The sequence below is a fragment of the Eumetopias jubatus genome, unplaced genomic scaffold (assembly GCF_037043125.1).
Source record: "Eumetopias jubatus isolate StellerSeaLion01/CBP00866 unplaced genomic scaffold, mEumJub1_p1.0 scaffold_1, whole genome shotgun sequence".
Classification (NCBI taxonomy): domain Eukaryota; kingdom Metazoa; phylum Chordata; class Mammalia; order Carnivora; family Otariidae; genus Eumetopias; species Eumetopias jubatus.
In genome coordinates this window covers 71,123,082-71,147,512 of record NW_028274807.1, presented here as the reverse complement: position 1 = coordinate 71,147,512, position 24,431 = coordinate 71,123,082, and the positions used below count along the sequence as shown (strand labels likewise).

Here is a 24,431-nt window from a genome sequence, read left to right as displayed (position 1 = left end):
ATGCGGGGCCCGAGCGTGGCTCTGTGGCTCTTCCTCGCTCTGCGCACAGGTGAGGCCCGGCCGCCCGGCCTCGGGAGCAGGAGCTGGGGCGGGCGGCCTGCGGTTGTCTTAGCCCCCGACCAGGGTCCCAGGCTGCTGGGAAGTGTGTCCTGAATCCGTATCTCCCCGGAAAGGGGGGAGGCCTGGAAAGGCGCCAAGCGCGGCTGGATGCGACGGAGGGAACACTGACCCCAGCTGACTGGGACGTCTGGAGGGCTTCTTGGAGGAAACGGCATTGAGCTGGGCCTTGGAAAAGCTGGCCTTCTGACCGGCCAAGGAGAGGAGCAGTCGGAGGCGTGGAGGGCAGAGCCTTAGAGGGGCAGGAAGAGAGCTGGGAGGGTGAACGCTCTTGATAGGCGCGGAAGCTCCAGGAGGGTTTGGGAGCCAGAGCGCCTCTGCTTCTCCCGAGCCCCCGCGGGAGAAGATTCTAAGGGACTGGAAGGGAGGGGCGCGAGATGGAGATGCGACCGGGAGCCAGCCCCAGGGCGCCCTGCAAAGGAGGAGGAAGGGGTGCTGCCCTGTCTCCCCGTGTCTTCACCGCCGCTCCCAAGGGAGCCGGGTCCCAGCGCACTGAGGGGTGAGGCGGGGCCCGGGGGAGCTGCGGGCAGGGTCCCGCAGACAAGGGTGGCCTCGCCGCTCTGACCTCACTAATACACCGGACCCGCCACCCCGGCCCCAGCTCTGCACTTGCTGGGCCTACCAAGGTGCAGGCCTGGGGCTCTGGAGAGGGGGCGACAGTTTCATATTCCAGGGTGCTGCCGGGAGTTGGGTGGCAAAAGGAAGGCTGTGGAGGAACCTGCGGTCTTGACCCTTGGCGTGGGGATGGGAAGGACAGGCTGCCACAGGAGGATGCCCTGGTCGCTGGGGGCTGGGAACTGGACCCAAAGCTGGGCCGCAGGAGTGGGGGATGGAGGAACTTCGGGTCTGCAAAGGCATCAACCACAAGGAAATCTGGCACCACCTCTGCTGGGCCCCCAGGCTGGGAGCTCTCCAGGACTCTGACCTGGTCAGGTGCCGGGACCCAGAAGGGTCCCCACCAGGAGGAGGTGCCTAAGCAAAAGGCCACCGAGGCCCCGTGCATCCTGGCTCTTTACATAGGTTTACTTCAGCACAGAAGGTGGATTTTCTCATCTGTGCTCTCAGATGACAAAGCAAGCTCAGAGAGGTCAAATAAGTTGCCTGAAGTCACCAGCTCCTTCTCCAAGAGCAGAAACTTGAACTCAACCTGCTGATTCCTCAGCTTCCCCTTGGCAAGCGTGGGTGGGTTTGCAGTGGGCGTAATCACAGACACTCCAAGGGGGTGCAAGGCTCCTCAAGGGCAGCCACGACCACTTCCCAGTTCATGAGGAGGGCTCAGGGACCCTGAGTGAGAGAACCTATCACCCTCTGGCTGGAGGACACAGAGGCCCAAACAGGGGCAGGAACAGGCCTAGTCCCGGAACCAGACGGGACTCCCCAGCCAGCGCTCTTTCCACCTGGCAGGCTGCTCTCCAGGCCAGTGAGCAATGTTGGGGCTAGCTGAGCGCTACCCTAGGAGATGCCCCCCGCAACCTTGGCCTCTGTAAAGTGCCAGGCTCTGAGCTGCCCCATCTGCCCCAAGTACGGGGATATGCATGGTCCCACACACAGCTTTGCCAGTGAGCCCAGCCCCTTTCCGGTCTGTGACCCCTCTCTTTGCCTCAGTCCCTCCCAGTGGGCGGGCAGGGCTGTGGCACAGGACTGACTGTGCATGTTGTTGGGGGTCACACAACCCTGGGGGGGGTGGGGGCTGGGAGGCTAGGGGCGCTGGGCCTCACTGTCCCCGCCCCCAGCGCTCAGCAGGATGGAGGTGCGGTGGTGCACCACCTCAGACCCGGAGCAGCAGAAATGCAGTGACATGAGCAGAGCCTTCCAGGAAGCCGGTATCCAGCCGTCCGTCCTGTGTATCCAGGGCACCTCCACTGACCACTGCATCCAGCTCATCGCGGTGAGTCCCCCCCCGCCCCCCCGCCCTCACTCTGCCACTGCCGCCTGCCAGACAGGAGGGCTCTGACTCAGGAGGGGCTGCACAACAGTGTCATTCACAGAGAAAGGCGCTGACTTTCCCTGCCAGGGCCAGGCCGAGGCTCTCCTGAGTTTCCCAGGCAACAGGGGCCAGCTTGCTTCCTGCCAGGGCCCAGGCCAGGGAGGCCGCAGGGAGGGCCCCAGCTCAGATGGGCCCCAGTGGGGAAAGGCGTCGAAGAGGCAGAGTTTCCTTCTCCAGGGCCCCTGCTAGAGTAGGGACGCGCTCCACCCCGCCCAAGGGAGCCCGGACAGCAGAGCCCTCCGTGGTGGTTTTCCAGAATGCAGCTTGTGCAGTTTCTCAGGAAGGAGGAAAAGGGGCGGGCCGGCCTGGGTGGGCAACTGCGGACGGCAGGGCTGCTCAACTCGCCCTGATGCTCCCCAGAGCTAGGACTTCAGTGGCAAGACAGTGTGTGGACGGAAGCACCAGGGGACCTGGGTTTGCATCTCAGCTCGGCCCTTGATTTCTCCCCAGACCTAAGCCAAGTCCCACATGGGCTGCGGGCTTAGGTCAGGCTCCACGGCGAGGAAAGCAATTATATTGAACTAGAATTTTATCATGCACCTCAGGACACTGTGCTCGAAAATAAAATTGGCACCATAGGCCATTTGTGTTTGAAAATAAAAAGGGAAAAAATGAAGAGGGCATTTAATGGGACTCAGTCTGCCTCCTAGGAAACCTGAGAAACAGGTTAACAGTGGAGTCAGGGCCCTGAAAAATAGGGAAATGAGGGAGATTCCCTTTTTACTACGTCCCTTTTTGTACGGTCTGATTTTTTTTTTTTTTTTTTTTTTTACTATGGAAAGCCATTAGAAGCCCTAGAAAATCATTTTTAAATGACATAATTAGAAAAACAAGGCAAGCCCTTGGCCTAGGAGAGCAGTCACCTAGGACCTGGTAAAGCGTAAGCCCTCTAGGCCCTGGTGGTGCAAGGCCGAGCCAGGGCAGGGTTCCAGGGCCAGACAAAGAGGACCAGTATGGACCTCCGTGGCTTTTCAAGGGGCCCTAGGCAGGCTAATGGATGCCCCTGAGCTCCTGGCTGAATGGGTCGAAGTGGCCGGGCTGCGCCGACCCACATGTTCCCAGCAGGCCCGGGAGGCTGATGCCATCACCCTGGATGGAGGAGCCATTTATGAGGCGGGGAAGGAGCACGGCCTGAAGCCCGTGGTGGGCGAAGTGTATGATCAAGGTCAGAGGGCTGAGTGGGTTGGAGGGCGGGAGAACAAGAGGATGTCACTCTGCGGCGCATCCTCGCTGGGCCTGGCCCAACCCTACAGCCCTCAAGTTGGTCAGGAGCCCTGTCCCCAGAACAGTCCTGGGGTCCAGGCCAGACAAACCTACAGAGATGCCCGCGCCTAAGTCTCTCTTGACAGCCCCCTCAGAGCAGGGGTGCCAGAGACACAGAGGGCTGACCGGAGTCTGTTCTTCCTTGTGGGGAACCCATCACCCCTGTAACTTGCCCACAAGCTCTTACTGAGGGGCTGCCCCATGTCTGCCATAGAGTTGGGCATAAGGTCAGTGGCCCTCTGTCCGAAGCAGCATGGAGGAGGAATAGGGCCGGGCCAGAGGGGTTGACTAGGACCTGCAGAGCCCAACAAAGCCAGAACACATCCCAGTTCTACCCCTTCCTGTGATCCTCTGTGACCTTGAACAACCTTCCTTCCCTGACTGTAGAATGGGGAGAGTGAGCCCCGTCCTGTCACACAGATTAGAGGAGTCAGCAAAAATGTGAGTCCCTTTGCCCCAGTCCCTGCACCACACACCAGCCGGCCCTTGGGAGCTCCCCCTCCACCTCTGCTTGTCCAGAGGGCTAGCCCCCGTCACAGCCCAGCTCAGCTGTCACCCCCAAGAGCTCCCCCGACCCCTCCCGCCCCTGAAAGGGCTTCTCTCTCCTGCTTTCCTGGAGCTCTGACTCACGCTGTCAAGATCCTGTCCCCTTCTGTCTTGCCGTCTGTCTTCACCACAGTGAGTCCCTTGAGGGGGGCCTGGTCCTCATCCCTGGAAAGCCCCAGGGACCTGGTACCCAGCACAGGGCCTCACTCGGCTTCTTGGTGAACTGATGACCATCCGATGACGCAGGACAGAGCCTAACCCTGCAACCCAGCCGGCCTTCCCACACCAAGGCCAGAAACTGCCCCACCTCACTGGCCCTCTTGAATTCAGCACACTGATTGAGCACCTGCTGCATGCCGGTCATGAGCACAGAGTCATAAGCAAAAGAGAGCCAGTTTCTGCCCTCGGAGAGCAGGAGTCAGATAGTGAACAAATAAACACGAAGAAATGTAGCTACCAATGTGGTAGGTGCCGTGGAGGAAGGAAAGGCCGCAGGAAGAAAAGAAGGAATGTGGGGGGACCTAGAAATAGAGCAGACTGGAAGGCTTCTCTGAGGTGACCTCTAAGCTGAACCCTGACAAGCATCCCAGGTGGGACGGAATTTGGGATGTTTAAGGAACCAGAAAGAAAGGGCACGGTGGGTAAATCAGAGGATGGGACCAGGCGAGGCTGCTTAGGTTGGCAGGGGCTAGCTCAGCTGTGCAAGAAATGACACTGGCTTTGTTTTCTAGAACTCAATGTCATTCTGACCGTGGGCATCCCACCACTACAGGGCAGTCGGGGGTGAGGGGGTGAATGTGGGGGTGGGTAGGGGGTTGTGATACCCTCTCATCATCAGACCCCATAGATGAGTCATCCCTGTCTTGTCTTAATGGCCCCCGTGGGCCACATTTGGCCCAGGGGAATCTTTTGCAAGGCTGCCCACCCACATACATCCCATTCACGTTTTTGAGTGATTTGGGACATTGCTAGTTTCATATATTCTCTCTCTCTCTCTCCTCCCCTCCCTCTCTCTCCCCCTCCCCCTCTCCTCCCTCCATCCCTCCTTCCTACCTTCTCAGCACCTAATCTGGGTGAAGATCCTGCTTGCTGCACCCGCTCCCCCCACCACTCTTCTCCCCGTAACCACGAAACCATCCCCTCAATCCCTCTACGTTCCCCCAGAGGGCCTGGATTTTGGAGAACACAAGACTTGCAGGCTATTTCTGCTTTCAGTGCAGCTGCAGAGCCCCCCTGACATGCACAAATGTAGATTCAGCTAAGTGTCAGCTGACGTGGGAAGGAGAAGGGAGAAATGAGCCTCTCAGGATGATACCTACTATGTGAGACTGGAGGAGGCCGGCATCTCCTGCTAAGACGTGTGCGTTGTACCCACTTGCTCTCGGCAACTAGGAAATCCGTGCACACATGTATACGTGTGCCTGCGTGCCCAGGTGCCCGGGCGCACACACCTCCCCGTCTCCCACGGCCTTCCCAGGCAGGGTTCTGCCTCTCTCATGGCTTCTCCCCTGCCACCCTCACTCCTCTCCTGTCGCTCCTCCTAGAGGTCGGTACCTCCTATTATGCTGTCGCCGTGGTCAAGAGGGGCTCCCACGTGACCATCAACACCCTGAAAGGTGTGAAGTCCTGTCACACGGGCATCAACAGGACAGTGGGCTGGAACGTACCAGTGGGCTACCTGGTGGAGAGCGGCCGTCTGTCCGTGATGGGCTGTGACGTGCTCAAGGGTAAGGGCTTCAGGCCCGGCAGGGGCTTCTCCGGCAGGGGCGCTGGGCCTTCTTCCTTGCCACTGCCCTGACTTCCCCCGACGGGTAACCTCCCTTGGGCTCACCTTGAGCCTCCTATAATTAAAAAGCAGCACCATCGCGCCTCCTCCAGGGCCTCCCCGACCCCTGGATGGTGGTATCACCCCTTCCTCATTAGTGCCGGCCGGCCTGGTGCTGCTACCATTTAAGTTCTGGTGGAGCGGCCCTCCTGGGGCACTTGACACATGACCCTCACTCGCTCCTCCCGGTCCCCCAGGACATAGCCAAGCACAAGGCCCACCCACGGTTGGGAGGCGGTGATGCCCAGGGAGCGGCTCTCACCTGCTGTAGACCTATGCAGGTCCCTATTTCCAGAAACGTGTCCTCAGCTGGATGGCTGAGAAACTATTTTTTCAGGACCCCGAACAAGCTGCTGGCTTGCACCCAGAAAGCTCACAAGTGGGTGGAGACCTACAGCTCCCCGGTTGATTGATTTATAGTGAAAAGAGGGCTGTGCTGCAAATAGAATGTTCTCCCGTGGAAGGGAGTTGAGAGTGATCCGAAAGGGGTTGTTGAGAATAAAACACGCCGGGAAAGTGAGGTGAAGCCCTGCGCGCCTGGCTGGAGCCCCCAGCCCTCATTCTGGTGGCCAGGGCACAAATCTTGCTTCTCATGCTTTGGGCTTCTCTTCCTGGCCACCCCGCTCTGACAGTCTGTCCACCGTGATGCGGCCCCTGACGTACAACAGCCACATTCGTAAACTGCCCTCTGGGGATCACACACACAGCCCCAACAGTTTGTCAGTGAGTGTGCTGCCTCCCGGTGTGTCCCCCAGGAGACCGGTATTTCTGGGGCTGGGGGCTGGTGGGAGAGCCTGCGGGAGAGCACAGTGGTCTTTGAAAGCCTGGTCTTCACTGTCAGAGGGCTGTGCGTTTCAGCCCTGGCTCAGCATGTCTGCCTCCAAGTACGCGGCTCTGCCTCATTGAACTTTAGTTCCCCATCTGCAAAATAGGACGAGGAAGAGTACAAGGCTGTGGTGTTGGAAGGGCGGAGAGAGTTCACAGGACATCTCCACACAGTGCCTGACACAGGGTCTATCCTCAGTGCACAGGGCTGTTGTTATGAGCTCAACTTCCATACCTCTCCGGGGCACCTTGCTGTTGCGTGTGGACACGTGCACACGCATACATACAAACCTCTATGTGCACACACATGCACGCATACACATTCACACACCGCCCCCTACAACCACAGCTACCACGTAAACCAGCACGACCCCCAGGAGCTTGGAAGCAAGGTCGTCTCAGATGGTGGCCAGATAGGGGTGGTCTAACTGTTCGTCGGCACATTTATTAAATTTCTACTCCCCTGGGAGGGTGCAAAAAGAAGACCAGGAAAGGCAGCCCACTCTGGAAGAGCTCAGCCTAGCTGGCTGATGCGCCAGCATCCTGCTCACCCTACGTGGCACTAAGGTGACCTTAGCACAGGATAAATATTTGCCAACAGGGTAGACGCTGGGCCACGGTGCTTGCAGGGGCCCCAGAACCATGCAGATCCTGACCACTTTACCAATAAGGCCTTCCTCCCCGTTCCCCCTGCCCTCCCTGTGTTTTGAAAAGTGTTGTCTACGAAATTATAGGCGTTACGTAATTTCTTTCCTTCCCCACTTTCATTGATTACATATAACTGATTCGAAGCGAAACCCACGATGAGAACAGTATGTATTTGATCGTTGTCCTATGCGGCCGTTTGGGGATAAATGTCTTCTTCCCTTGAGCCATTTTAAAATAACAACGTCACTCCCAACACCCCAGGCTGCTTTTGCAGCCCCAGTTTGGGAATCACTGACCTGGGCCAGTTCCCCCGTTTTGCTCAGACTGAAGCTTGGAGGGTCCAGCGCTTCCCTCGGGCTGGGGGGGCGGGCGGCCCTACTGCACCCTGAGGTGGGTGAGCCCTGCCTGGGGGACTGGTGTGTGGCTGACTGACCGCCCTCTCCCTCCTCCTTCCTGCAGCTGTCAGCGACTATTTTGGGGGCAGCTGCGTCCCCGGGGCAGGAGAGACGGGCTACTCGGAGTCCCTCTGTCGCCTGTGCAGGGGCGACGCTGCTGGGGAGGGCGTGTGTGACAAGAGCCCCCTGGAGAGATACTACGACTACAGCGGGGCCTTCCGGTGAGAGGGCGGGGTGGGGGTAGCGGAGTCAGGGGGACCTTGCGGCCACAGCGTGGGTGGGAAACTGCAGGGCCCGGAGAGGGCCTAGGGGAGTGGCGTGTTGGCTGCATCTCGTCAAAGTGCCCTTTATATAGTTCAGGTACCAGGTTAATTTAAAAACGTCCAACTGGAATATGCCAGACTGGGTTTGCTCACAAAGTCAACATGTTTAGTGTATTTAGAGAGATGAGGGCTTAGAGAGAAGAAAATGGCAAAAACAGCCGGGTGGGACCCGGGTAAATACAGTTTGGGGCACAGACAGGAAACAGTCCTCAGTCCTCCAAACCGGACACTTTGGCCCACCCCACTCTTGTGGTGTTCCCCCAGTCCAGGCCTTGCTTCTCTGCTGCCTGTGGGGACCCAGGCAGCCCTTTGCCCAGAAGGCCCTGGCCTGCCGCCCTCACGGGGCAGTGACCTATAAAAGATCCGTGGAAGCCCTGGTCCCTTCCACTCAGGGGTGTTTGGTGTGACATGAGAAAGTCTTGTCTGATCCCCTGCTTCGGGGCAGACGCATCCTCAAAACACCCTGAGCATTGCCCTGCGAGCACCTGCTCCCTTAGGCCCCCAGCTCGGCTGTACAGGACTTGGACTGACCAGAAAGGGTCTCTCGCCATGAGAGCTTTCTCATCCCCACTGGACAGGTGACAGAGCCCAGGAGGGCTGCACAACTTGGCGAAGCCGCACAGGAAACAAGCCAGGGAGCTGGACCCTGGGACGGCCCCACCAGGACGGACCCCTACAATCCAGAACAGACCTCCAGAGGGCAGAGGAGCTCGGCCCCGCCCAGGCTCACTGGTTTCTCCCCCGCAGGTGCCTGGCGGAAGGGGCAGGGGATGTGGCCTTCGTGAAGCACAGCACCGTGCTGGAGAACACGGACGGTGAGTGGGAGCAGCCGGCCCCCAGGAGCAGGCTCTCGGGCCCTGTAACTGTGCCTGAAAGGATGGGTCTTCTGACAGGAGTTCAAACTGCTCCGTGGGGCGAGGGGGGCTGGGGGACACATCTGCCCTACTCTGGCTTGTGTCTGGCATTGGCTTCCACTTCAAGATTGGGTTCTGATTGTGCAGAACATTTGCAAGTCTCTGCATGAACGCTCATCTACCCCTCCTTCTCCTGTTCTCTGGAGAAGCCGTTCCTGATCCCTGAAGGAGGTCTTAGTAAATTGGGTTAGTGTTATGTGTAGATCCATTATATCATTGTCATTTACCTTTATTTTTATTTTGCAATAACTGAGCTTCAGAAAAGTTGCAAGAATAATTCAAAGAACTCCCCCTTTTTTTTTTTCAAAGATTTATGTATTTATTTTGAAGAGAGAGTTGAGGGGAGGGGCAGAGAGAATCCCAAGCAGACTCCCTGCTGAGGCTGGAGCTCAACCCAAGGCTCCGCCGTCTCTCGACCCTGAGATCATGACCTGAACGGAAATCAAGAGTCAGATGCTTAACCGACTGAGCCACCCAGGCGCCCCGCCCCCATTTATTTTTTTAACCCAGATTCCGACTTTTAGCATTTGCCACATTGGATTCATTATTCTTTCTATACTTGTACGTATTCTTTCTTTGAGCGCACATTTGCCTGCATCACACCCTTTAATATTTTAGTGTGTATCTCCTAAAAACAAGGAGATGTGGACCTAGCCACAGTACAGTTAACAAATTCAGGAATTGTAACACAGACACAATACTATTATCTAATCTACAGCACATATTCCAGATTCACTAATTGTCCCAATTCTATCCTTTGTAGCAATTTTTGCCAGGCTCAGGACCTAATCTGTGATCACACCTGGTATTTAGTTGTTAGGTCTCTTTAGTTTCCCCTAACTTCTGAGCAGTTTCTCAATCTTTCCTTGTTTTTGTGGCATTGGCATGTTTGAAGAGTCAGGCCAGTTATTTTATAGAACATCCCCTAATTTGGATTTGCGTAAGGATCGTTTATTTCTTTAAACTGAGGTATAATTTACATGCAGCAAAATGCACTCTTTTTGAAGTACAGTTCCGTGAGTTTTGCCAAAAACACAGTTGTATAACCACCGCCATCACAATCAAGACAGTGATGTGACTGACCTTTCACCCCACAAGTTCCTTGATGCCCCCTTTGGGCATTCACCAATCACTTTGTAGTTTTGCCTGTTCAATAATGTCTGATCATTGTCTTTTTTTTATCATAATCTTTTTTTTTTATCATAACCTTTACCTTTAAAAGCAGAAGGTCCATCATGTGGTCTGACATTCAAGAAAGGCAAACAATATGAACCAGATCTGAAAAAGAGAAAAAAAAATGATTTGAAAAAGGAGGAAACACATAGGATTATCTCCAGAGCAAGATGATCTTACAAAAATGGGCAGCCGGCACTTGGGCCTCAAGATCAAGCAGAGGAAAACATTAAAGGTGGAGAAAGAATAGGGATGTATTGGGTTAAAATTGGCTGTTTTATTTATTTATTTTAAGAGAGGGAGAGGAGGGGGAGAGGCAGAAGGAGAGGGAGAGAAAGAATCTCAAGCAGACTCCCCCTGAGCGCAGAGCCCAACACAGGGCTCGATCCCATACCCCCGAGATCATGACCTGAGCTGAAATCAGGAGTTGGATGCTTAACCAACTGAGCCACCCAGGTGCCCCTAAAATTGGCTCTTTTAAAATGTTGATGGTAGGGATGCCTGGGTGGCTTAGTTGGTTAAGCGTCCAACTCTTGATTTCAGCTCAGGTCATGATCCCAGAGACCCGGGATTGAGTCCCGCATCAGGCTCCTTCCTCAGCCGGGAGCCTGCTTCTCCCTCTGCTCCTCCCCCTGCTTCTGTTCTCTCTCTCTTTCTTTCCCTCTCTGACAAAAAAATAAAAATCTTTTTTAAAAAATTAATTAATTAATTAAATAGAATAAAATGTTGATGGTACTCTAAGGAAGTCTAAGGACGTAATTTTTTAAAGACGATCTTCATGCAAAAGTTTGGTAAGAGCAATAACGGGAATTGACATTAAGTGTCTAAAGTAGTGAGGAGGCTCCAATTGAAATACCTAAATGGTGCATTTGTGTCACAGGGAAGGCCAGCTGATCCCCCAGAGCTCTACACAAGGGCTTTGCAGTAGCTGAAAAGTAGAGAGCTGGGGAGGAAGGTGAGAGTATGGCACAGGGTGATTATTGAGAGTGCTATAAACGATCATGCAGTCATTAAACGTGACCTTTGTGGAGGTTTCCAAACTATGACTCTCAGTTTTGGGGTTTTGTTTTGAAATAGCTTTGGAGTGAAGAGTTTTCATGACCCCACAAATTATTTTTACCCCTCCTATTTCCTAGCAGAGGCTTATCCTCCTCATTTGAAAATTTTAAAAGTCATAAAAATATTGTTATATAAGACCATCTGTTGAGTTACAATTTTAAAATTTGTCTTCTTAATATTCCTATCTGGTGTCAGTATTCACGCTTTCAAATAAATCTGGCTTTCTATTATAAATGAGTTTTATGGAAAATTTCCAAAAGGGTGGGGGAAAATACTTTAAAATGACAAGTGAAAAAAAAAAGTATGATGTGAGTGGCTCCTGGCTGGCTCAGTGGGTGGAGCGTGTGACTCTTGACCTTGGGGTCAAGAGTTCAAGCCCCACATTGTGTGTAGAGATTACTTAAATAAAGAATTTTTTTTTTTAAAAGTAGTGGGACATCTGCGTAGCTCAGTCAGTTGAGTGTCTGACTCGTGATTTTGGCTCAGATATGATCTCATGGGTCGTGAGATAGAGCCCTGTATTGGGCTCCATGCTCAGCGGGAGTCTGCTTGGGATTCTTTCTCTCTCCCTTTGCCCTTCCCCCTTCTCTCTCTCTCTCTCTCTCTCTCTCAAGTAAATAAATACATCTTTAAAAAAAAGTAGTAGGATGGGGCGCCTGGGTGGCTCAGTCGTTGGGCGTCTGCCTTCAGCTCAGGTCATGATCCCAGGGTCCTGGGATTGAGCCCCACATCTGGCTCCCAGCTCCACGGGAAGCCTGCTTCTCCCTCTCCCACTCCCCCTGCCTGTGTTCCCTCTCTCGCTGTGTCTCTCTCTCTGTCAAATAAATAAAATCTTAAAAAAAAAAAAAATAGTAGTAGGATACAAGATTGCCTATCAGGTATGTCCTTAACTGTGTTAGAAATGCTTAGAAAATAGAAAAAACGACTTAGAGGAAATATCCCAAAACATGAATAGAGTAATACTGGATTAATGTGTGGGCAAAGCTTTGGAGAGCTACCCTTTCCTCTCGGGTTACTGTTCTTGGTCCATTCTGTCCAGCTATGTTCCCACTGTGGCCCCTGCCCACTGCTCAGAGGCAAATTGAGTGCCCAAGGGCAGCAGGGACCCCCTGGTACATTTCTGTCTCCCTGAGCTCCCCTGATTCTTTTAGTCTTCTTAACATTAATGAACAGTCCTGTTTATATGTGCCGTATTATTGTCAGATACCTCCAAGCCAAGTGCTTTATAGAAACTGGTGAGAGGTCGGAAATGCAAGTCAATAATTTGACAGTCTCTTGAGACACCTGGTCTTATGGAATGCAGTCCCCAAGCTCCTTGTCATTCCCAGCTCTGGGTCTTCACCTCCTGGAAGAGTTTCTTTTCACCATAAGTCTGTGGCCCTCTCCACCCTAGCCTCTGCCCAGCTCCCTTTCCTGGGCCTTCCTGAGGCCCTTCCCATACCCTTCCCAGGACAGAAGTTGGCTCACCACAGGCTTCCCATCTTCCCAGGGAAAACTCTTCCCTCCTGGGGCCAGGCGCTGCTGTCCCAGGACTTTGAGTTGCTATGCCGGGATGGCAGCCGGGCTGATGTCACCGAATGGAGGCGATGCCACCTGGCCCGCGTGCCCGCTCACGCCGTGGTGGTCCGGGCCGACACTGATGGGGGCCTCATGTTCCGGCTGCTCAATGAAGGCCAGGTGAGTTCAGGGCAGCACCCCCCCCACCCCACCCCTGTACGGCTTCCCAGATGGTACCGAACCTTCCTGTCTCTCGCCAGGGTAGGGGCTCGGGCTAGAGCCATCATGGGGCTGAGCCAGCCAGGTCCAGAGGGGCAGGACTCAGAGACCCTCCCCTGGGCCAGACCACAGCTGGGGAGGTCTCTGTGGTGTCCAACCTCGGTGTGAAGGAGGGGCCAACTGTGTGAGCTAGCAGCCAGAGAGGGGAGACCCAGGCCTCAGGAAGCGAGGAGGGCCAGCCAGAGAGGCAGACCAGGGACGCAGGCACCCCTCAGAGAAAGCTGCTCGTGTCTGTGGCTCTTAAAAGTAAAACCAGAGTATATGAGCAAATAAGCAGAATGACAAAGCCAACAAACGTCAAAGTACACCATTAATTAAATGTGAATAATGTCGTGCTGACATCACTATTCACAAGAACAACACATTTCTGACTGGGCAGCCTGGCTCTGGCTAGGTTTGCCCCATCCGTGCCACCACGGCCAGCCCCATCCCGCATCCTGGGTCCCATTCCACACCTGGGCCGTGAGTGTGACAAGGCGGAGTGCCCTGGGGGAGCACGGAGGACAGAGGGAGGCGGTGCCTCACCTGGTCCTCAGAGTGGGCACCTGGCCCGGGGGTGCAGGAAGAAGGAGCTGCTGGCTGGCCCCGGAGGAAGGGATGTGCTGCCCTCCCTGCCGGCAGCACCTCACCAGCCCCCACTCCCATCCCTTGACACACAGCGTCTCTTCAGCCATGAGAGCAGCAGCTTCCAGATGTTCAGCTCTGAGGCCTACGGCCAAAAGAACCTGCTCTTCAAAGACTCCACCTCCGAGCTGGTGCCCATCGCCACGCAGACCTACGAGGCCTGGCTGGGCCGCGAGTACCTGCACGCCATGAAGGGTCTCCTCTGTGATGCCAACCGTAAGTCCACCTGTCTCTCGTCCCACGGGCTCTGGCCCAGCCTGAGCACAGGCATGGCAGTGCTTTCTGGGGAGGCAGCTGGGAAAGGACACTCACCCAAGGAGCTGTGCCCCTTGGCCTCCATGAGAACCAGTGACTTCTACCTTCCTGCCTCTGGGGATGTAGGGAGGAAGCTGTTCCAGAGTTGCATGGCCTGCTGTACCCTGGATGCCCCATCTGCTCCAAGGGGTGGGACCCAGACCATCAGGGTCTGTCTTGGGAAGAGTCTCCTTGCCCCTCCACACAGAAGTCATCAAGTCCCCCCGCATGCTCTCTCCTCAGTGCCTCACACCTCCTCCTCCCCACCCCACAGCCAAGGCCCTGGCGCAGGCGTCGCCTGTTGGCTGGACCTTTGCAGTAGTCTACAGATGGGCTTCCTGCTTCCTGCCCCCTACAGCCAGGGAGATGGTCTGCCACCCAGTTAGACACATGACAGCCATGATCTGCCTCAAGCCACCTCACAGCCCCGTGAAAGAGGCATAGTTATCCCCTTTCTGTGAGAGGAAACAGGATGAGAGGGTTAAATAACTTACTCCTCATAGCTAATGAGGGAAAGAGCCAGAATTTCCCTTGGGTCTGACTCCAGGCTCTTCCTACTGAGGTACTACCATGACCCCAGCCCACAGGCCATGCTCGGGGCCAGCCCCTGAGCAGGTGAGTGTGGTGGTGACCACAAGCTCACACACACACAGGGCTACCTCACTACCTACGCTGGTGTGTGCTGTCCACTCCGGAGATCCAGAAGTGTGGAGACATGGCTGTGGCCTTCAGCCGGCAGAGGCTCAAGCCAGAGATCCAGTGCGTGTCGGCCGAGTCTCCCCAGCACTGCATGGAATGGATCCAGGTGGGGGCTGCGCCCGGGACACTCCTTACCAGCCCTTCCCCTGTGCCACCTGGTCTGAAGGAGGCCACCTGGGGAGGCAGTCTCCTGTGACAACCTCACAGAGAAAAGGGAGGAGGAAGGACCGGCAGGGACCAGCCACCCTACCCCAGGGGACAAGGCTAGAGGTGGGGGGTGGGCTCTTTCCTTTCAGGGAACCCAGGAACCCTTCCTCGCTGAGTGGGTGAGCTGAGAGCAGAAGGAACATCAGGAGACCAGCCCAGCTGGGCACTGCTCGTCCTGTGGCCTCCAGTAGAGAGGCATGAAACAAAATAGTACTGACCCTCGCAAAGTACAATGTACCCTGACAGTGTCCATTGGATTCCATCCTAGACTTTGTTTCTAAGCTTGTCATGGCCCGTTACGTTGCTTTGGCGTCCACTAAGCTGCTCCCCAGCTGCAGTTAAGGGCCCTGCCCCGCTTTGCCTCTCTGACTGGAGTCTGAGGCAGAGCTCGGAGGTGGCCCCGGGGCCCTGCAGGCAAGGGTGCTACCCTGGTCACCGGTGTCCCAGCGGCCTCTGGCTTCCTGGACTCCTCCCTCCTCTTTCGTTTTTGGTGTTTTTTTTTTTTTTAAGATTTTATTTATTTATTTGACAGAGAGACACAGCGAGAGAGGGAACACAAGCAGGGGGAGTGGGAGAGGGAGAGGCAGGCTTCCCGCAGAGCAGGGAGCCCAACGAGGGGCTCGATCCCATGACCCGAGCCAAAGGCAGACACTTAACGACTGAGCCACCCAGGCACCCCTTTTGTTTTCTTTTTTTAAGACTTTACTTATTTATTTCTGAGAGAAAGAGAGAGCAAACGAGCAGGGGGAGGGGCAGAGGGAGAGAATCTCAAGCAGACTCTGTGCTAAACCCAACATGGGGCTCGAGCTCACCACCCTGAGATCATGACCTGAGCCGAAACCAACAGTGGGACACTGAACGGACTGCACCACCCAGGCACCCCCTCCCTCCTCTTTTTTAAGAGCGAGTAGGTGGGGCCTCAGGTCAGAAGCCCTTATGGGGCAATCCCCGAGTGCAGGCCAGACCACTGCCCCTCAGGAGTGTCCACACTGCCCCAGCCAGGCAACCACACTGACTTAAAGGCCCAGAGGAGGAGAGTGGGCAGGAATAACAGGAGGCCAGGATCACGACGGAGGACAGCCTCGCAAGCACGTGCCGCCGTGTGCCGCACGCGGTGCTAAGACTTCCCGAGGACCCTTCACTTAATCTTCACAGCAGCGCTCTGCGGTGGCGTGATCACTGTCAGGAAACTGAAGCTGGGAGAGGCTGGAGAAGCAACTGCCCACAGTCACCCAACTCAGGGTGGGGGAGCCCCTCGCCCCAGGGGCCCAAGGAGGCTGGCCCGACCCCGACCACGGGTAGTGCTGAGGGAGGGGGCACTCAGCTGGAATGGAGGAAGGGGAGACTGGAGGTAGAGGGCAGGCCGTCCTGTGTGGGGTGGCTGGGTCCACGGGCTGCAGAACAGGGAGAGATGCAGGAGGGAGCGTTCAGCTCCCTACAGGCAAGAGCCTTGTCTCTGTCTAAACTCAAACAGGGCCAAGGGGCTGCCCGGCAGGAGAGGAGCGGACTTGGGGGTTCCTCGAGAACCCCAGCAAAAGGCTCAGAGATGCTTAATTCTCAGGCTCTCGGGGGTGGTGTCCAGTGGAGCTCTGACCCCCATCTCCTTCCCAGCCACAGGGGCCCAGGGAACGGGGTGTCAGCTGGACTGGGTTCTGCCGTGCCCCGACAGTGGCTAGGAGGTCTGGGTGGGGGGGAAGAGAGGGCCCCCAGAGATGGAAGCTCCAGGCTCAAAAGTCAACATCCCTGCCTGTTATTCCAGCATCACAACTTCATGCCTCTGGGCCTGAACGGCGCGGGGCACCTTCCTGGGGGCAGCTGTCCCCTCTCTGCCCCCTCCCCACCCCCTTCCCCTGGGGTTTGTCACACGACTGTGTCTTGATTATTAGTGAACCCCTGCTCGGGTCCAAGGGGCACCTGTCCAGAGGCTTCAGAATGGACAAGATGGGGTGGAGCAGGGGAGACCTGGAACGCTTCAGGAGGGTGGAAAGAAGAGGGCCCTGGGCCCCTCCTGCTGCCTCCTGGGGCAGAGCTTTAACCACAAAACTGCTGTCTTTTGAGGCCTAGCTCGTTCATACATTCGCACACAGATTGAGCAAATACCTATTGCCCTTGTGTCGTGTGCCAGCCCATGGCCAGGTGCGGGGGATACAGCACGGTGGCCCAGGCCTCTGCGGGCCACAGTCCCCGGGGAGGGCAGGGATAGTGCATGGGTCTGCTCAGAACAGGGCCTGGCAACGGGAGCAGCAGACCCCCCGGGATGGAGCATTCGTGCCAGCGGCTTTCTTGCCTCTGGTCCTCCAAACCCCTCTCTGGCCCACACATCTCACAGGGGTGTGCGGCAGGGGGCCCCCAGGGAAGAGAGCCCGAGAGACCCAACCCTGGCACCTCTGTCAGGTCCCGACCCCTCCCCTGCCCGGTCACCCTTTCTGTCCCCCTTCAGGCTGGGCAAATCGACGCCGTGACCCTGAAGGGCGAAGACATCTACGCGGCAGGAAAGGAATACGGCCTGGTCCCAGCAGCGGGGGAGCACTATGCCCGTGAGTGCGGGGGGCTGAAGCCCTGGCCTCTGCTAGGAGGCAGCTGATAGTTTCATCTTGGTATCAGTTTCCCCCCTGGGCCCTTTTCCAAAGCTCCCCATCACGGTCTCTCTACCGGGGCAGGTTGCTGTCTGTCACAGGCAAGCCCTCCTGCCTCAGGCCTCAGTTTTCCCGTTGAGTCATTAAAAGTCTGGCAGGCGTGGGCAAACTTTCTGTAAAAGGTCAGAGAGTAAACACTTTAGGCTTTGCAGACCACATATTCCATGTTAGTTTTGTTTTGTTTTGTTTACAACCCTTTAAAAATATAAAAACCGTTTTATGCTTCTGAGCCAGGTCGTACAAAAAACAGGCTGAGTATTTGCCACCCTGTCAACGAGAGGGCCTCCTCTGCCCTGCCCGCCTACCCACTGTGGCTCATAGAAGGTGGCCCTGGGGACCCCCCTTCCAGTGGCCTGGGCTGGGACCTTGGTGCTCTGTCCTCCTAAGTGGTGACCTCAGGTCCTTCCACTTGGATGTGAAAAATCTCTGGGCTTTTGAAAAATGCTTCTGCAGTCCTTAGCTGTGCCCCCACTTTTCTCCCAGGAAGCGAGAAAAGTACCACCTGGGTGTAAGGAAAGAAAAATCCCTTTGGGTGAGGAATGATAGGGGGTAGGTTGGGGGAGACAGAACTCTGAAAAGCGGAGACAGAATTCAGCCTTGGGGGGGACAAGCAGGGGTCCCACGGCTGGATGTGCAGCCGGGGCCCTGACACTAAGCGGGGAGAGGTGCTCGGGGTGGGACCACAGCTCTGAGGCAGGAGCCGCCTGAGGGAATGGGTTGAGGGCACAAGGGGACGTGCCCCGGGCCCTTGCCTGGCCAGGCCAGGCAAGCACAGATGAGGGGCCTCACTGGCGTCCCCTCCCCACAGCGGAGGACAATAGCAACTCCTACTTTGTGGTGGCCATCGTGAAGCGGAACAGCTCCTATGCCTTCACCCTGGACGAGCTTCGGGGCAAGCGCTCCTGCCACTCAGGGTTCCACAGCCCCGCGGGCTGGGACATCCCCGTGGGCGCCCTGGTGCAGAGGGGCTTCATCCGGCCCAAGGACTGCGACGTCCTCACAGGTACCACCCTCTGCGGGGACACAGACGTGCAAACTCTTTTGGGGAGGCCTGCTGGGTCTGAGGGTCTGGGAGCCCTCCCCCAGCAGGGTCCCACAGAGCAGCCCAGACAGATTTCCTCTTCCTCCTTGATGTGCCCCATTCTCTTGGGAAGGTTGGGAAATATTCTTAGCCATACTTGTAACAGTCTGTGGGGTGTCTGTCTGGTTGTTCTGTGGAGGGTGCCAGGGTGCCCCTAACCCACTTACCCAGAGTGGACCTGGCTCCAGTGGGCATGAGGAGCAGGGGGTATGCGTGGGCTGTGGGCCTGGCTGGATCACCATCCGGTCTTGGGGCTGTCCCCATATCCCAGCAGCCTCTGGGCATCCGGGGACCTTTATGGAAAGTGGCCAGCCATCTGTATAAGTGCTGAAGAAGACACGTTTACCAAGCGGCCACCATATGCCATACCCAGGGCCCTCCCCACGTGTTAAATCACACACAGTCATGATGAAAGGAAGGCAGTAGGAAGCTGGCAAGATCCTGGGCTGACTGTGCACACACCTCTGTCCTGTCTGGTACCTCAGGAAAAAACCACATTTCTTTCTAACCACCTCCACGAGCACACAGAGAGTGTTAGGGTCAGCTGCTCCCACTCCTACACAGCTGGGCAGTTGCCCTGACTGGAACAGAAGAGCTTATGAGGTAGTGAGCTCCCCATCCCTGACGGAGTCCAAGGGAAGGCTGGGTGACGACTTAACCAGAGGTTGTCCATGGGGTTCCTGTATCAGGACAGCCTCTGTACTCCCCTCATCCCCGCAATTCTCACAGGAGGAGATGTGCCTGAGCTGGGTGGGCAGTGGACAGATGGGTGGCCTTGAGCCGCACGGCCAGGCAGAGTGGGCAGACCTGTGGGGGGGCGGCCCTCCCCTCTCCCCCCTGCTGCTCTTCCCTCGCCGGCCCCTTGACTCAGCTCGCCCCACCCGCCCGCCCCAGCCGTGAGCGAGTTCTTCAGCGCTAGCTGCGTGCCCGTGAACAATGCCAAGAACTACCCACCCTCGCTGTGCACGCTCTGTGTGGGGGACGAGCGGGGCCGAAACAAGTGTGTGGGCAATAGCCAGGAGAGGTACTACGGCTACAGTGGCGCCTTCAGGTACTCGGGTGGCCCGGCGGGGTGGGGGGGGGCCTGGGGCTGGCACAGAGGCTGGGGCCCTCCTGCCAACACTGGCCTTGGCCTCCCGTGCGGCAGGTGCCTGGCTGAGAATGCAGGGGACGTCGCCTTTGTCAAGCACACAACTGTCTTCGAAAACACAAATGGTACGTGAGGGGGGCTGGGGCCAGAGCGGGGCCAGATTCTCTGGGAGCTCTTCCCCATCTCCAACACGGTCCACGCACTGGGCGTTGCTAGGACGGGGGCGAAGCAGCTGCTGGGAAAGACAGGGGCTAGAAGGCTCTGACCCTAGGGGACCCCCCGGGACTCCAGGGTCCTCTCAGTAAGAACAGACCTCAGGCCACAGGTCCAGGTGCATAGGACACATGACAGTCTTTACTGGTCTAGAAACCAAAATCTCCATTCCACCAAAATGGTAAAACTCCACCTCAGTCAATTGGGAGAGACTCCTTCGGGGGCATTTATGTAGCCCGGAGGTGCACGGTGGGAGTGGCAGGGTCATCAGTGCACGTGGGCATCTGGGCTTTGGTCCTGAGGGGGTCAATGCCTCATGCAGGGAAATCACTGTGCAGCTCCTAAGCCATGCGAGGCAGGGCACACCCCCATTCACATCACATGGGTGGCTTTTTCTCTACAGTCACCTTCCTGGGCCCTACCTGGGAAAAAGAGCCCCGAAACTCTATGCCCCAGGACCCCCTAAGCCCACACCTGCGTCCTTTCAGGGTGCAGGGCCCTTTAGCGTGCCTCACTTCCCTCCTTCCGTTTTGCCTCCAACACCTATTGTTTGTTCTTTCTCTATACCCTGCCTCTACCCAGGCTTTGAAACCCCAAATGCTGGAGGCACAGTCTTCTCCACTCAGAAATTCTTCCCAAAAACTCAGTGCAGAAAGGCATAATGTCTTCCAAAGGGGAGGAGGAATGAGCCCTGTCTGGCCCCAGCCCTCCGGGATAGGGCTAGGGGAGGGGCCGGTGCTGGAGGGGCCCTCTCAAGATTCACCCGCAGTAAGGCCCCCACCTCCCAGGGCTGCTCCTTTCCCTTTATTTTTATCTCTACTTGCGGCCCACCTGGAATCCCTTTTGGAAATGGGAAGAGGGTGGCTACTAAGTGAATACCTGAAGACACAAAACTAATGTGATTCCCAAGAGCAGTGTTTCTCAGGAAGCCCTTGGGCCAACCCCCTGCTTCAGCCTCAGTGGGTTGCTGGTTTAAAACACAGATTCCCGGGCCCCCCCCCCCCCCCAGCTGTACCCTTGAAACTGCCTCTCACAGATCAACACATGATGTTGTTCTACCTTGTCCGGTTTGAAAACTTTAACCATTGGGGGAAGACGTCACCCACCACCTTCAGAAGCCCACCCCACCTCAGGCCCAAGACCTGGAACACATAGATGGGGCTCTTTGCCTGGGAGTGATTAAGAGTCTCAGTTTTTCCACCTGTGAAACGGGGGTGATCATACTCACTTGGTGTTACTGTCTTGAGGCTAGAGCAGGTGCTTGTAAAATGCCTGCTCCGTTCTAGGTGCTCCCTGCTCCCCACCCGTGGAGGCTCCGACCAGTGTTAGCAGAGCGATTGGGGAAAGGAGTTGGGAAGATGGCCAGTCGTGGCCACCTCTCCCGGGGTCAAGGATTTGGGGACCCAGGAGGAAAGCAGCCTCTCTTCCTCTGTCCCTCTGCTCCCTCCCCTTAGGCCATAATTCTGAGCCTTGGGCTGCTGAGCTAAGGTCAGAGGACTATGAGCTGCTGTGTCCCAATGGGGCCCGGGCCGAGGTGTCCCAGTTCGCAGCCTGCAATCTGGCACAGATGCCATCCCACGCCGTCATGGTCCGGCCGGACACCAACATCTTCACCGTGTATGGACTGCTGGACAAGGCCCAGGTGAGCCAGGGCAGGGGCTTCGTCACTGGGGGGTGGGCAACGAGGCGAGCCAGGGCCCTGGGTGCCTCAGTCTACCTGGAGCAAACGGAGGAAGGCTGGGGGAACGTTCTGAGATTTTCACTTAGACCATTCCTCCAACTATCCCTTCTGTGTCCTGCATTATTAATGTTTCCTTCTCAGCCGGACCGTTCTCACCAACACAGAAACCTGCTATTGTTTCTATCATCTTTAAAAAACAGATGAGCCCCCTCTTGATTCCATATCCAATTTTAGCCCTAATCCACCCCTCTTAGAGTAAAACTCCTTCAAATAGTCATCTCTACTCATGTCACCAATTCCTCTCCTTCTGGTCTCTCCACTCTAGACAGGCTCCCACCAGGGCCCTGAACAAGATCACAGTGGCCCGTGGTGCTCAGTCCAGTGGCCGTTTCTCAGCCCACGCGTCCCTGACCCTTTAGCAGCACTGGCCACAGCTCCCGCCTGCTGGAGGAGCTTCTCCCCTTGGCTCCCGGGTCCACACCTGCCTGGCTCTCCTCCTCATTTCTCCTGGCTTGTATCCACGGACTGCCCCAGGGCTCCATTCTAAACCCTCTTCACCTGCACCTACACGCCTACTGATCACCCAGCCGCATGTTATTAACAGCCATCTGTACGTTGACAGCTTCCGAACACATCATCAGCCCTGCCTTCATCCCACCCTTCCAACTTGAACAACATTTCAACTAGGATTTCTTTTTTTTTTTTTAAGATTTTATTTATTTGAGAGAGAGAATGAGAGAGAAAGAGAGCATGAGATGGGGGAGAGTCAAAGGGAGAAGCAGACTCCCTGCTGAGCAGGGAGCCCGATGCGGGACTCGATCCCGGGACTCCAGGATCATGACCTGAGCCAAAGGCAGTCGCTTAACCAACTGAGCCGCCCAGGCGCCCTCAACTAGGATTTCTAACAGGCTCCTCGGCCCAAACAAGCCCGCAGCTGGCCTACCCTGCTTGCCTCAGACCACCCCCTACTGCTCTGAATGGCACCTGCAGACTTCCCATTTCCTCGGGAGTCATCTTGAACTCCTGTCTTTCTCTCGCGTTCTACAGCTAGCCCCTCTACAAATCCCATTGGCTGTACTTTCCATATACATCTAGAAGGAACACAGACTGTCTGTCAACAGGGCCCTCGGTTCCCAACCACCCCCCCGCCCCCCACCTCCCCATCTCCCTTCCTCTCTCCCATCTCCCCTTCTCCCCTCAGAAGTGACATGGGGAAGAACCCTGTGGCAAGGCGGCATTTTCCTGGAGAGAAGGCTGACCTGTCCTCGGGTCCTCAGATCCTTGGATCCTTGGATCCTTGAGCATCTGTGAGCCCCCCAAAAGATTGGTGGCCACTTTGATCCTTCTTACTGTGGTAGCTGTCATCACAGCTTTACTCCAAATCCCCTTTGATGACAGCTCGATGAGTTGTTGCGCTTATGATGTCAAGTCAGCCTGGGGGCCCTGGAATTCCTTGCTCTTTGGTTCGCTGTATAAAAGCCACGAATAGCAAGCCGCAGCTGAGTGGCGGTGGGTGCTTTCAGGACCTGTTTGGAGATGACTACAATAAGAATGGCTTCAAAATGTTCGACTCCTCCAACTATCATGGCCAAGACCTGCTTTTCAAGGATGCCACGATCAGGGCGGTGCCTGTCGGGGAGAAAACCACGTACCGGGCCTGGCTGGGCCCCGACTACCTGGCGGCTCTAGAAGGGATGCTGTCTCAGCAGTGCTCGGGCGCAGGTAGGGCCTGCTGGGCGGGCAGGTTCACCCCTCACAGAGGAAGAGCAGGGGTCCTGCCACGTCTCCCCCCTCCCCCCCCTGCATCCCTCCCAGCCTTGCACCCCCAATCCTCCAGCGAACTGAGGGATGCTCTGGGTGGTTACACACCCTCAGGGTGAGGTGGGGGGTGGGAGGGTGGTCCCAACGGGAAGGCTGCAGACCTGGCTGTGTAACCCAGACGGACCTGGATAAAGGATGCGAATGCTGCAAGTAACGGCCCCGAGAGGCTTGAGGCAGCTGCATACATAGACGTGGAAGCTCACTGTGAGAGGAGTGAATATGGAAAGAAACGCGGGGAAAGATGAATTGTAATGGGGCAGAAAGAGGGAGCCTGGGGGAGTCGAGTGCACAGGACGCCCCCCCCCCCCCCGCAGGGCCGCGGCCTGAGCGCCAGGCCCGCCGGTGCAGGCGGCCGCTCGGGGGCCCTGACTGCCTGTGTCCGCTCCCTCAGCGGCCCCCGGGCTGTCCCCGCTGCTGCTGGCGCTCCTGCTGGGCCTCCCGGCCGGCCTCCTCCCGCCCGCCCTCTGAAGCTGCCCCGGGCAGGCGCGGCCCTCCCTGCCGGTGGAAACCTGCTCGGGAACCTCTCTAAATAGGCTCTTCCCCTCGGCGCGTGGGAGGGCAGAGGAGGTGTGAGAAACCCCGGAGCTCCTCAGAGCTGCGATTCTGACACCGAAGAGAAGTTGCTGCGACTGCTTCAAACCGGAATAAAGCTGAACGTGAAAGGAAAGGGCCCCCAGCTCGAGTCGAGTTGGACGTGAGCGGGGCTCCCGCCTGAAGCCTGCCTCTGCCTCCCCGGCACCAGCTGTCCCTCAGCTACCTGAGGCGGCCGCTGGCCGGCCTCCCAGTCACGCCCCCACCCACAGGCTGGCAGCCGGCCCCCCCCAACCCCCCCCCCCCCGCGGGGCCCCGGATTGGAAAAGGCCCGTTACCAAGGAAACAGGCCGAGCCCGGCTTCCCACACAGCCCTGTCTGCGGGAGCCGCGCCCGGCCCTGCCGCGCTACCCGGGGCGCCCGTCCCCTGCGCGGTCCCCCTAATGCGCAGCCCCGGCTCTAGCCTCCCTCTACCGGCCTCCCTCCTTAGGACGCGGGGTCTGTCCGGGGAGGCACCCACCAGATGAGGCCACAGTCAGGCCTGCCAAGGAAGTGACGCTGCTGGACACAGACAGCCCTTTGTCCTTGGCTTCCGTGGCTTGGCCTGGCCCAGACCTCGGGACGCCTGACTGTGCTGGGCTGGCGAGGGGAGGGGGGCCGCGGCCCAAGACCACAGGGGTGCAACCCTCAAGGGGTCCTCAGA

The 24,431-nt window shown here is 56.9% G+C and overlaps 1 protein-coding gene across 1 annotated transcript; it reads left to right on the top strand.

The window, feature by feature from the left end:
* Positions 1 to 23,983, top strand: MELTF (melanotransferrin). The gene is made up of 16 exons (XM_028101104.2): positions 1 to 49; positions 1,851 to 2,005; positions 3,170 to 3,269; positions 5,458 to 5,640; positions 7,671 to 7,827; positions 8,677 to 8,744; positions 12,565 to 12,752; positions 13,511 to 13,691; positions 14,423 to 14,574; positions 17,116 to 17,212; positions 18,120 to 18,314; positions 19,287 to 19,443; positions 19,540 to 19,607; positions 21,150 to 21,337; positions 22,900 to 23,098; positions 23,589 to 23,983. The coding sequence occupies exons 1-16, from the start codon at positions 1 to 3 to the stop codon at positions 23,663 to 23,665; spliced, it is 2,214 nt and encodes a 737-aa protein (XP_027956905.1). The 3' UTR covers positions 23,666 to 23,983.
* The last annotated feature ends 448 nt before the right edge of the window (positions 23,984 to 24,431 follow it).

Excerpts from the sequence above, each read along its gene's own strand:
- MELTF (XM_028101104.2), top strand. The coding sequence starts at position 1 with ATGCGGGGCCCGAGCGTGGCTCTGTGGCTCTTCCTCGCTCTGCGCACA. Across the intron at positions 5,641-7,670 it reads GGGCTGTGACGTGCTCAAGG|CTGTCAGCGACTATTTTGGG; the intron begins GTAAGGGCTTCA and ends TCCTTCCTGCAG. Across the intron at positions 17,213-18,119 it reads AGCGGGGGAGCACTATGCCC|CGGAGGACAATAGCAACTCC; the intron begins GTGAGTGCGGGG and ends CCCTCCCCACAG.